The sequence below is a fragment of the Cygnus atratus genome, chromosome 22 (genome assembly GCF_013377495.2).
Source record: "Cygnus atratus isolate AKBS03 ecotype Queensland, Australia chromosome 22, CAtr_DNAZoo_HiC_assembly, whole genome shotgun sequence".
Classification (NCBI taxonomy): domain Eukaryota; kingdom Metazoa; phylum Chordata; class Aves; order Anseriformes; family Anatidae; genus Cygnus; species Cygnus atratus.
In genome coordinates this window covers 7,539,098-7,552,454 of record NC_066383.1, presented here as the reverse complement: position 1 = coordinate 7,552,454, position 13,357 = coordinate 7,539,098, and the positions used below count along the sequence as shown (strand labels likewise).

The following is a 13,357-nucleotide window of genomic DNA, read 5'->3' as shown; positions in this document are numbered from 1 at the left end:
CCCCCTATCATGCAGACTTCCTAGGAAGTAAAATTAAGATGCAGTTTTTCCAATCATATTTCTCAGAAATAGAATCAGAGCTTTTTCCTTTTGTCTGCACAGACACAGAAAGACTAAAACATCTCCATCATTAGTCCAATTTCCCCCTACATTTCAGAAAAGGAGTTGAAGAAGCTAAAAAACTTGGATTGAAGTGAACCTGCCTGATCAGCTCTCTATATCCCTTTGTCTCTGGCACCAACCTACACTAATTTCAACTAAATGTGCTGTAAATGCATCCAAACAGCTTCATGCAGGAACTAGGAAAACCAGAAACAAACATTTGAGACCAAAGTCAGACAGGGCTTAGCAGCACAAGATTTCATTTTTCTTTTGCTAGTTTAAACCACAGCAAGACATTTTTCAAACCTTCTCATTGAACAGAAATACTTTTCTATCCCTTCTAAGCCAGACACCTTTGCAAATTTCTTAGTATTATTTCTCAGTCTTTCTCAACCTAACTTCTCAGGTGTTCTTAATATATATAGGATGCTGAATATAATGATATATCTTAGCTTTCTAGTTTGCTGCAGATAAGTAGGTCATGACTGATTTGTGATTTGCAGGATTTAAAAGAAAAAAAGAAAAAAAATCAGCACAGTCAGAAGATAAGAGTGAAAATGAAAAGAAAAAAAAAACACACACTGTAATAGGGAGAAAGATACAAATTCCAAATGGCATACCATAGAGTTAAGCACTGTACTTTTACCCTCCGAAAATATGGAGGCAGTGGTTCTCCCCCTACTCAGGTACAGGTAGGCTTCAACAGAAAGAGAGAGACTTTATCACACTTGCATCAGAAGCAGCTCTTTACCTTTTTAACTTAAAACAAACTCCTCTAATTGGTTATATAGGACAACACATCTTTACAAATAAGCAGACTCAGTATCTATGTAACACTAACATACATTTATATGAGATTCCAGGTATGCAGACAAACTTTTTTATTCAGTTAGTAGTGGCTGTTTACAATTGCCATTTAAAGTTATCACACTATACTGAGACACACCTGTGCTACACATATTGAATTTTTCTTTAGAAAGCAACCAAAACCTCAACAACAAAACCTGCAACTAACCTCCTGTCCATATTTCACTGGCTGAGTTGCCGTCTCCTCATCCATTTCTCCCTCCACCATGGCTCCTTCCAAGCACTCATTCAAGTTTCGATAACCATTTACCTGAAGGGGATACTGACCAAAGGTTTCGATCTTGGAAAAAGTGTTGCCTGAATGATGAAAATGATACAAAACTCATGTTTTGTCAAGTGAACAAAAAACTCTGGTTAACATGAGAGTTTGTTATAAGCACCAGTTTAGATGCACTACTTTTAAGAAATGAAGTGCCGATAGCTTTCTACTTATGTCTGTCAGGGGAAGCCTCCTTACAAAACAAGTGCTTTCAAACACAGAAGCACTTACAAGCATTAAATGCCTTCAGAAGACATATTTTATAGATGTTAAAAACAATTTTATAAAGAAGAATATTTGCAAGTTTACTATAACAATGAAGATCCAGGCAATTTCATCAAGGATGTGCAACAGAAACATGCATTATCACTGCCATAAATCAAGTTTCTTAAAAGAGCTAAAATGTGAATCTACCAAAACCTTAACTCACCTTCATGGACACCTTCAGTCAAGAAAGTGCCATAGAAAAGTTGTACCATTGGGTTTTCAGATTTATCTGCAGGGCTTCTATTTCAGAAAGAAAAAGCACAGAATTCATTTGCAGCTTTAGGCTGCAAAAAAGCCTTAACTCTTAATCTAAGCATTTGCTTGGGAATCTTCCTACAGTCAAAAATAAAGTTTTCTATCAAAGCACAAAACAGAGAGGAAGCTTCTCACGTTTCCATACTCAAAAGCACATTATAATACTGGCAAGGAAAAAACAACGAAGGCACTGCCTTTTGAAATACAGTTCAAAAAAAAAACAAAACCAACCACCAGGTCTTTTGTTTACACCAGTCTGTTGATTTCCGTTAAAGCTTATACGCTTTGTAGTCCATACCGGCATTGAATACAGTCCTACACTTAAGCAAGAAATGTAGATCTAACAGTCCACAAGCACATTTCACGCTGAAGGAGGATTACCATCAGTAAACAAAGAAGTTTTTTCATTACTCAAAATTTGCATTTAAAGTCCTCTCATTTATTAAGCAGTCACATTTAAAATCTGTTTCTCCTCAGTGACAAGTCAAACTCCTGGTATCATAAAAAACTCACTTGACATTCACAGCAAGCTGGAATGCATCTTCCAGCCAATCCAGTAGTTTGTGTGTAAATTCACTCACATCTTGCTAGAAGAGAGACAAAAGTTGAGAGTCAAACATACCAAGAAGAATGTGTTTTCACACGCTGCTGGTTTCACAAACCTATGTGAACAAAACCCAACTGGTACTGCTGTACCTACCCATCTGAAAGAAGCACGAAACTGAAGTGCTGCAATGATTTAGACCCATAGTGAACACCCTGTTCATCTGCAAACTAGTTGGAGGAAATTATTGTGATTACTACCCAGGTGGCACAGGGTACAGCACTGTTACACTGGCTGTTTAACTACCAAGTGCGTACATTTCACCTAAGCAACACAGGGACGGCTGCTTGTCAGCTGACAAACAAGCGAAGAGGTCTCTGAAAATAAGAGGATGAAGTGAAAGAGAATTTCTCTGTTAGCAAGTGCTGGTTTGAAAAAAGCAAAAGGCTTTGTAACATGGTTTTACCTGCTGTTCTTCAGCTGATCTAAATGCATCCCTTAAAAGTTCCAGTGCTGCAGAAGGGTCCACAAACTTACGACGTGTTCCCAGCATTAAAGCAAACAGACACTGAAGTTCTTGCATGAATGCAATATTTCTTTTTCCCTGCATCACAAAAAGAAGAAAAGCCAGACCCTTCCTGCAGCTCAAAAAGCAGCATTTAAAAACAAAGTGCAAACAAACATGCACATGCCTTAAGAGGTAAGCTAACAACCAAGGAAAGAGATGACATTAATAAAGGACAAAAGCCGAAAGACATGCAGTGTCCTTTCTCGGAAGCAATACGATCTCCCAGTGGATGCATGGGAGAAAAAAATAACTTATCAGGAACTTTAGAGAAAGGAGGTGCCAGAAGCAATAATAGCTAAAAGGTAAGGTAACTTTTGAAGTTATTCTTTATGCACTTTAGGTTTTTTACAATACCAAGAGCACAGACAAAAGCAAGTACACTAAATCTCCTAAACGGTGATGGCCAAAAACTAGAATGATATATATAACAAGCAAAATATAATTCTATGTATAACTTTTTTCTTTAAATATTTTCTAAGCATCTTCTGCTGACCACTCTCAGAAGGTACTGGAGCTAGCAGACCTTCAGACTGCCTCAAATACCATTTCTTCTGAGGAGCATATAACTAACGAACAAGAAGTTTTATGGGACAGATTTCTCCCTGCAACTCATTTAGAAGCTCTAGAGAGAAGGTTGCCTTTTTTTTTTTTTTTTCTCTACAGCAATTCTGTCTTTGAAAAGTATTTCCCAAATTTGTCTTTAAAGCAGCTAGGCAATTTAAATGTTGTTAACATATGAACAGAGGTCTCAGAGAGCTTGTTTCAAAGTAAATCTGCTTAAAGAAAGAACAAAACAGTATACCACAAAAGGGAAACTTCACAGCTTTACGTGATGAAAACTTACAGTGCGACTATGACAACTTTCAAGTACATTTTGTGGCAGAGAGTAGCCAAGGACCAGCCTCCGAAATTCTGGCAACTGAAAGAGAGACTGAAAGGAAAGGAGAGGTAATGGTTGATCAACACCTGCGAGGATTTGACTCATTTCAGTTTTATGCACCATTGACTCTTGACTCCACAGCTTTTTCTGTTCACTACTACTTCTTCAATGGCTTTGTGTTACTACATAAACATTTAAGAAGTACTGGTGTGGTACACAGACTGCTTACATCTGCACCCTCCACATTCCTTATGCTCTTCCGAAGAAGAGAATCTCATACTCCCAGTTTAGACCATATAATCAGTTTAAGGAGGAGTATTCTATTCTGTACAGGCAAGCTTAGAAAAAGCATACAGAAGCAAGTCACACAGAAAAATGAGCTCATTTGCAGCTTTTTTTTTTTTTAACTTCTCAAGCTAGAGAGCCATGATTGATTAACATTTATCTGCTATGTAAAATGGTTAGAAGAGACAAATTTGTTCAGTTGCACTTAGTGTTGTCTCTTCTTGTTCAGGTTATCACTAATAATATACACTGCCTAGTTGCTTATTAGTTCAAGTATCTGTGCCGCTGTATTCCATTAACCAGAACCTGATACCCCACGTATTATAGAGCTAACAGTGACGCCAGTATAATTACATTATCAGTTCACTTTTCCAGTCAAGTTTCTGTCATCCAGCAAGTATTTGTACATCACCACACCAAAAAAGCAATTGCATATATACACACTGATTATATGCATCTGTATCTATTTTTATACAAAGTCTCTTTTTAACTGCTCTTTTTACATATACTTAGAGTGAGCATCATGTAAAATAAAAACACAGTATTATCTGAGGATAGCCACATTCACTCCTCTATACAGGTAACTACAAACATATTAAATATTTAATTCTAATTGATAGACATCTGTCTCCAAGACCGCAGCTATCACACAAGAACTTTGCCATTAGATTACCTGTATGACAGCGCTAAACCAACATGTATTACCAATGTTTTTCATTCCAACAGGCCAGTCGCCCACTCTTCTCCAGTCACTCGCTTTGGGATTCTCTCCCCAAACTTCACAGCGTTTCCTTTTGGAACGATTTTTGTTTTCAGCAGAATGTACTTCCTGCGGTCTGTCACAGAACATGAACACTTTTGTGAAACACCATCTCACAAAGATTCTCAGAAACTCTGGAAGTTGTACTCTAGTCACAGGCAGGATGCAGAGTTGAGCACTGTCAGATGATACCTGGCACTACAGGCAATAAATGTCTCACCTGACTCCAAAAAAGTTCCAACTCTGAAACGAGGTGGATGAAAACCAGGACTGGAAGATAACTTGAGATGATGGAATGAGGTATTAGATATGCATGTTTTTCTTCATAAACTAGCTGCAAGCAAAATTAATATATAGTGCTACTTAGTCATTACTGGAGGCAAATTCAATCCAACCCAAGCCACTGTAAAAAGGAGAGTGGTACACAGTGACTGGTGTGAAGTGAATCAATACATGAGATTTCAAGGTGCTTCTTCAATAGGTGCTACAATACCAGTAAAGCATTGTTTTGTTTGGCATGCCAGCCATGTCAGCAGGAATCGAATAAGACCCAACTGAAGTTATTTTTCTACTTCAACCATCATGTTGCAGTGCTGCTACAAAAGTAAAGATCAACTATACCACCTAGAAGACGATAACAATCCACGCACTGTCTAAAAGCAGCAGATATACATCTTTTACATGATTTTTGTTTGTTTTGCAGTTACAAAAAATGCAATCAGCTTAAGAATCCACCTACAATATCTGGCAAAACCAAAAACAAACTTCAAATCCACTGACCTTTCAACATCTCTTTCTGCAGCTTGACCTTTTGGTGATTCCAGTCCTCTGAAAACAACTGTGTGGAGGTCTTCTTTGTTGTTAGGGTTGAGTGCAGCACCATCTAGAAGCAGAACAGCATTCTAATCAATTTTCCACCAGGTTGAAGCAAATGTTTTCTTTAAAAGGAACTTCTAGAAAATGTTGCACTTCACAAACATGACTTTTAACATGATGCAAGCATGATTTTCTAGTAAAAGTTTTAAGAACAAATTCTTTTAGGTTGGATCACACTATGAAATCAAAAAAACATGGAGTGGGCTTGGTTAGGACCACAGATCATTCAGCTGTGTAAAGGCCAGATTTCCTTAAACCCAAGTTCAGAGCTTGCTGGAATATTTCAAACCTATTAAAATAATGAATCAGGAACACCAGCTGCTGCTTGTATTTACTATGCTTTGACATCAGTGTTGACAACTGATGCTGTTTTGAGAAATACAGGTTTTTAATTTAATACAATTTCCATGGTTACACAGAATCAACTTCCTGTGGTAATATTTATAAAAAACCCTCACATAATCAAACTGCTGGTCAAAATAACATTTTGTTCTAAATTTTCATGAAAATGTTGTACAGAACGCTCAATTCACCTGCTCTGCAAGTTAAAGCAGCAGAAAGAAACGTATGCCTTGACAGGGATTCGGTTCTCTATTCTGGTCTCTCTGGTTTAGGAGTTCCCTGGGTTTTCTGTGTTAGCCAACTGATCAATTGTTTAAAATAAATACATCTTCGTAACATGATCTGTTACCTACAAACTGGCCCTTAGCTGACCCAGAGATGAGCTGGTTCTAGGAAAACTAACCTTACCAATACCAAAGTGGTTTGGTGTTGTTTTTTTTTGCTGTTTTAGTTCCCTGAACCATCCCATGGCAAGTGACAAATATTAGCAAAATCAGTGCCAGGACAGGAATGGGAGAGATTCACTGGCAGAAGCTGGGAGGCTCAACGCCTTCCCTTTCATCTCAGACAACATTTAAGGAGAACTTTAGGAGACACAGTGTGAGCAGAGATGACCCACTTACTTTGTGGAAGCTGTTTGCCCACAGCACTCCCTTCCCAAGCAGATGGCTCTGCAGCAGCTGTGTCCTGAGCAGGCTCTTGAGCATGCTCCTCTGTGAGGAAGGTGACTGCTTCCATTAGGTCTCCATTAGCAGCCTAGGAGAAAGACATGGAAAAAATCCATAGTTCCAGTGTTACTTCATCTAAATTCGTAGGAAATTTAATGCATCCATGGTAAAGATAGGCATACTGGCTCCAACTTTGCTTTCTCTCATCACAGAAGAAAGCTATCTATTGGTGACAAGTAGCAGTAAAAATGAATATAATAAAGGCTACAATTTATCTGATGGAAAGCACTTTGCCTTTATTACTAGGACATTATAGACTCCATTAACTAATTTCATTTCCCTTGCCAGAGATTCAAATAGTAATAGGTCTGCAGTGCAACAGGGTACTTAGCCACAGGGAGAGACTCACAGGAATCAAACTCTCCAAGAATTTCAAGACATATATATCCTACCGAACCTAAGGCGTTCTTTAGACCATCACTACAGGCTATGCACGCTGCATTCACTTGACATAACACAGCACAAGATATCTGAAGAACATGCAAAACACTGATCTTGGTTCATTCTAGAAAAGAGCTCACATAGACTAGTTTTCTATTTCATTTTAAACAATGAAGTAAGTGTTAAGCTACTTTACATTTATTCTAACGTTCTCTGAACATTATTTCTCAATGAAACTTAAAAATTTTCTTAAATGAGTCCTTTTGTATGTAAACAAGTCTCTTTGTATATAAACAATGCAACTCTTGCTGATACATCTCAAGGCAATAGTGTCTGATGATTCCAGACTGACGTAGCTGTAATCAGTCAATACTATAATTTAAAATATCAAAACATGCATTATGAGAAAGAATCTTTCCAGATAAATGTTGTTTCTCCAACTGCCTGAGATGCTTCTGTGTCTTCACGTTAGAGCAAAAACGACTGTTCTGGTGATTGGCAAAACAGCCACAATCACAAAGCTGCCAATGTGATTTCAGTGGTCCAGGTCTCGTGAAACAATTTAAATAAAGAAAAACGAACTTCACCCCACAAAATTTGTGTTTACTGTAATGCATGGATAACAGCCCCGTAGGAGCAAAATTACCAGAGAATGTTTACAATGTTTTAACATGGCAGGTGCTGTTGCAGCACAGACTTTAAGGTCTACTATTGCAAAAAAAATTAAGGGTTCTCAGCTTCACATCGAGCTTTTGTTTCAGATGTGGCTGACTACATGCTAGCCCTAAAATTCTATTTCCTTCTGACACCAACAAATGCTGGACTCCTGTACCTATTTGCCTCATGGGTATATCTGAATGAAGTAGAAACCAGGGGTAGAAAATAGCGGATGATTTACGCTTCCCCTCTCACGAGAACCAGGTTGTTCCATTCAGGACACGCTGTATCACTGACATAGGCCACACACTGACTATTTCAGCAAGGACTAGCTTCTTATCAGCCCACAAAAATGCCAGTGTGTATCCAACCCTTGAATTATGTTTCAAGAGAGCCTGAACTCGCCTGATTTTGGGGACAAAATCAGAGGTCTTGACAACATATACAAACCTTTAGAGCTGCTTGAAGAAAAGCTGAATCCTGAATTCCTGTTATCTCTTTCAGTTGGTTTAAAAGCATCTGGCAATCCTACAGTCGAGAAATAATGAAAGCTAATGTAAAAAGGTTACCAAGAAAAACATCAAGCTGTTTCTGCAATGCTTGCCAAGGGCTCACCAGAGTATTTGTTCTTTCTTTCCTTTTTACTTAGAGATCAACACACAAGCTCAGTTAAACATGCCAGATAACAATACCAACATCAGCTTGAACATTGTAGTTAAAATTTCTATTTACGGACTAACTTTCAATCTGTTGTACATTCAAGAGCATGTTGGCAGGCCTCAGATGAAGCACCATGCACTCCGTCAGATGAACCACACCTGTGAGACACCGGCACAGCTCTCCTAAAAGCAGTAGCATCTGCACCAGGACATATAAGGAACCTGGTAAGCTCTCGGGGGATTGGAGAGGGGCTATTTTAAGCCTGGCTGCACATGCCACTTGTGCACGTCATCTCTCACTCACAATGAGGCATCAGAAGAGGGGCCCAAGAAGTTTCCATTGCTTGTCCTTCTCACCTCACCGCAACTCAGGGTTTGGTCAGCTACTTGCTGCTGTCTGTAAGCCATGGCCACGGCCAACAATATATTCTTAGCTTAGACACCTAAGAACACTTCTGTAATCATTTTCTTAACAGATTTGTCAAATCCTTATACACTTCAGGGGTTGTTAAGTGGAAAACAGACTTGAGTTTAGCCACACAAAGTACCTGGTGAGGGACACGTAGAAGCATTGGCCCCAAGAACAGAACAGTGAAAGACACTTGGCTAAAAGCGTTTATTGCCCGGAAGGTAGCAAAGCCTATCACCGGTGAACACAGTTATGGCTGATGGAATAAGACCGGTGTCCACGTTACAGAACTAACTTTCCTGAACAGCCTGCATCTCGTAAGAGATACCTGCAGGCATGCAACACTGCCTATAAAGAGGTTTGCACAAACGACCAGGTGCACCTTTTTTTCCACAGGAGCAGTCACTGTGCCCAACAAGTGCTGCAGTGCTATGAATAACTTAAACAGCATAGTTTTGGGGAATGCCAGCTCCCCCAGCAGCGAGCAGTGAGGTCCCATCGTCCCCCTTTGGAGCAGCAGCTGCCGGCAGCCCAGCGCCAGTGAAAGCCGACACCAGGAGATGCAGCTCTGCAATGCTGGAATCGCGCGTGGCACAGCAAGGATTTGATGCAGGACAAACAGCACGGACTGCGTCGTGTATGCCGGACTTATAAAGGCTTTCTGGCATCCTGCTGCCAGTGCAGTCCAATGGATCCTAGTTTCTTAAGATCATGCATTTAATTATTCTTAACTGGGAATGCTGCGGAGCAATAAATTCAAATTTCTACTTACTCTAATCACTGGGAAAAATCTTAAGATGTTTTAACGCAACTGCAGCACAAGTTGTAACCAGTAACATCAGCTACTTTTTTGAGCTATATATCCATCCATACTGCTGACAGATGCTATTCCATGCACAAATATCTTAAAAATAGCACGCATCCACACAGGTGGCTGGTTAAAAGACAAATCCCATTTCTTTTTTTTTGATGGGAATTCTCCCAACAAGTTACTCATCGTATTCCTATTTAAATTACTCTTTTGGGAAGCTGCTACAAAAAAAAGCATGAGTATGTGCACACATCCTTCCTAATCCCTCACACACGCTTTTTTAGTCCCTGCACCTAAAAACCTAAGAGCTGAGATGTTCTGGAAACCCTCACGGTGAGCCAGCAGCACAATGAGACACTGTGTGTGATAAGAAGCCAAGAGCATGAGCCTCAGGACAGGAATACTTTCACTACGGCAAACCAATTACATCATGCTGCTAATTTTGCTACCTTAGTGAGCTGTATTCCTGTTGGCTAACCCTACCTAACGCTGCGGGGCATATGTTTCCATTGGAGAAAAATCCATGCTAATAAACCACACTGCAATAATGAAATCCAAGGCAGGACAGGGCATGATTTCATCGGCTTTTCTTCTTCACCGAAAGAAGGACTCGCAAAGGCTGCAGTAAACATAAAAACTAATTACCAGCCCACAGTTCTAAGTTACCGCTTAATATTCTGCTGATTTCTAGGGTAATTTTATTCAGCCTTTCATATGAAACATTTGTATTAACAGCAGGAAGTTTATCCTGTACAACAAGTTTCAAGAGGCTTGCGGCTGACTGGCAACCCACAAAAGCCAATGGGAACGACACTCTGTGCGTATAATTTGTTAAGTTTTTGGAGAGTATTTTTGTTTTTCTAACTAGTCTGGTTGATTGCTTTTGGAGTTATGCTCCATGGTACTTTAAAACAAGCTCCACAGCTGTTTTCAAAACAATAGTGGTAGCATGCTACATCTGTTAATACACATTACACCTTTAAAACCAAAGCAAACACTGAAACCTGACCTCCCAGAAAAATAACAACCACAACGACAATGCTATTAGTATTAGATTATGGCAACAGGAGATAACTCTAGAATCAAGATACTGGGAGGAATGGAAGGTATCGGAGATAAAAATTACATGGTCAACTATCAAATGATAAAGCCGGTAGGTTTTGCCATTTTCCTTAATATGATATGAGCACAAGTAGTTTGTTTTGAGGAAAAACTGGAAACAGGGAAGGGTGTAAATGCGGTGCATAAGTTCAAGGGGCTCCATAAATAACAGCGTGCAAGGCAGATGTTGTAGCTGGCACGGAAGAGGCATGCAGAGCAGATGACCTTCAGCCGCTGCAACTCAATTGCGCTTTTTATCAACCCAGCAAAATGGATATGAAGAGGCCTGAAAACCTACAGACGGTAGCACCAACAATGCTTACATTCCTGAAACGAGACCTTTTACAAACCAACATCCATCAAGACAAGGAGCGATGGCCTGCTAGCTCCCTGTCTATCAGCACGCGTGTACACAGGCTCCTGTACATCGTGCACTTTCCTGACGCTGGCCCTGCACAAACCTGGAACCGCTGCCACACAAACATCTTCTAAATGCACGGTGCACTCATCGATACCTTCTTCCTGCAAATTCCTTCAACGCCGCCCCTGAGAAATGCTTCTCATGTCTTAAGAGCACAGAGGCGCTGCAGGACGCTCTCAGACGAGTGGTCCACGTGCCCTGCCTGCGTGCTCTCACCCCCTGGACCGAGTGCCACAGGTTGCCCACGAGAGCAGGCCCGTGAGCAGAGCCACGCGTCCTGCCGAGTGCCGCCGTCCCGACCCCTGCCTGCTGCAGGCGAGGCACCACTGAAGTTCAGAGCAGCAGCCTTTGTAACGGGTGTCAGAAGATGTTCCGGGTAACAGAGAAAGGAGAAAACTCATGACAGATGTTACAGAGGTGAAAATTTTAGAAGGCTGTCAAGAGAAAGCCATGCGGGACTATCTGCGCGCCCTTCCTACAAAAGCCAGCACACGCCCTCCAGAACAAATCACTGATACACGACGTGTTACCTAAGAAGGTTTTAAAAACAAACCACGCCAAGTCCAGCAAGCGCTCACGAAGCGCTTCACACACCGCGGAGGCCCCGCGGGGTGCCCAGAGCCGGGCGCCTGGGCTGCGGGCGGGGGCAGAGCAGCACCGGGACGCTGCACCGGTGCGCGCAGGGCTCCGGCCCGGCCCCCCGCGGCCCGCCCGCCCGCCTCAGCCCCGGCCCGGCCCCGGGCTCTGCGCCGCCACCCGCCCGAGCGCCAGGCGCCGACGCGAGGGGCGGCAGCGCCCCGCCGGAGGCCGCGGGTTCCGCCACCCGCGCCCGGGCCCGGCCCAGGCGAGGCCTCCCCGGGGGCCGCTCCCCCGGCCCGCCGACGCCCGCTCACCGCTCCGCCGCCGCCCGGGGCGCCGCCCGCGGCCTGCAGCTCGGCCGTCATGCCGGCCGGCCGCCGGAGCAGGGCCCGCGCCGCCCGCCTCCCCGCCGCCGCGCATGCGTGGGCCGGGCCGGGCCGGGGCGGAGCGGGCCCCGCGGCGGGTCCCGGGGTGCGGGGGGGGCCCGGCGGCCGCTGCTGGGGCCGAGAGGCGGAAAATAAGAAGCGAAGGGGGGTTGGGGGCCGCGGTCCTGGCGGGGCGGCTTCTCCGCGGTCTGCGCCCTGACTCCGGGTACCTCAGGGTGCCAAGGTCCTTACGAGTGCCCGTCCAACAAAGACTCCGGCGCTGCCCCGCTGTCGGGGCTGAGCTCCCTGAGGTGCAAAGCCTTGGAGCTGTACGGCCTGCCAGGGATTTTCCAGGTGTGGGTGCACAAGTCACAGATCCTCAGGGAAAAAACATGAAGAAAGGAAGGCTTTTAACAACAGAGGGGGCCACATACCTGCTTTCTGCAGTTTCCAAGGCTGCACATTTATTGGCCTCGTCAATATTAGAAAATATTTTTTTCCCCCATGTTTAATTTCACTGAAAGCCCTCACTGTTCCTAGCTTTTGTGCTATCGACTTGCACAGACAGTTAAGTTGCTAAACTGTAGCAACCACAGTTTCCTTTAAATCCTTTCGCTAATACAGCTGAGATTTCACCATTGTCTTTATAAAAATAGCTTAACAATCAAAATGGAGACATCCCAAACCAAAATAACGTTTACCGAGGTGTTTCCCCCTCTGGAGCAAGTTACTTGCAACATACTGCACAAACGAGGGAGGGCAGAGACCAGCCAGCACACGAGACCTTGGAAACACAGCCCTTGTGTCTTCCCGGGCACCAGCCACCTACAGCTGTTAGAGACCTTTACAGGAAAAATTCCCTGATCTGAAGGCCTAGGTGGTGAATACAGTGTGAGCAGGCAGCGAGAGACACGCTTTCAGCTCATTCTCAAAAGCAGGGAAACAGAGGCTCAGAGAGGCATGCGGCGCTCTACCCAGGACAACACAGCAAGTGTCTGGGGGAGATGAGCACGGACCCAATCCCCAGATCCAGCTCCCAGAAGCTGAAGGACAGTTCAGCTAAAAGCCCAGGACTGTAAATATAAGGAAAGCTAGGATACAATTTAAGCAATTTTCTGCAGAAGTGTAGTACCACACAAAAAGCTAAGCACACAGGTGATAAAAGGAGGCACCATCACAGAAACTACACTTATTTCCCAAATCCTCTGTCCTCTCCTCTCGCCAGCCAAGATTGCGGGCTC

General features: G+C 42.9%; 1 protein-coding gene across 5 annotated transcripts in view; it reads right to left on the bottom strand.

Annotated features, from left to right (window-relative positions):
• The window catches only part of USP28 (ubiquitin specific peptidase 28), a 31,920-nt gene that overhangs the window by 16,826 nt on the left and 1,737 nt on the right, over positions 1–13,357 (bottom strand). For 4 of the 5 annotated variants that reach the window (XM_035555686.2, XM_035555689.2, XM_035555688.2 and 1 more), the window contains exons 1-10: positions 12,066–12,161; positions 8,222–8,299; positions 6,629–6,761; positions 5,568–5,670; positions 4,701–4,863; positions 3,707–3,793; positions 2,761–2,898; positions 2,264–2,337; positions 1,659–1,735; positions 1,118–1,266 (exon numbers count right to left, since the gene is read on the bottom strand). In XM_035555686.2, the coding sequence (XP_035411579.1) occupies positions 1,118–1,266; positions 1,659–1,735; positions 2,264–2,337; positions 2,761–2,898; positions 3,707–3,793; positions 4,701–4,863; positions 5,568–5,670; positions 6,629–6,761; positions 8,222–8,299; positions 12,066–12,116 (1,053 nt within the window). In that variant the 5' untranslated portion in view covers positions 12,117–12,161. Of the gene's footprint in view, positions 1–1,117; positions 1,267–1,658; positions 1,736–2,263; positions 2,338–2,760; positions 2,899–3,706; positions 3,794–4,700; positions 4,864–5,567; positions 5,671–6,628; positions 6,762–8,221; positions 8,300–12,065; positions 12,162–13,357 lie in introns of those variants that run through there. The other variant, XM_035555687.2, reaches the window with a different exon arrangement.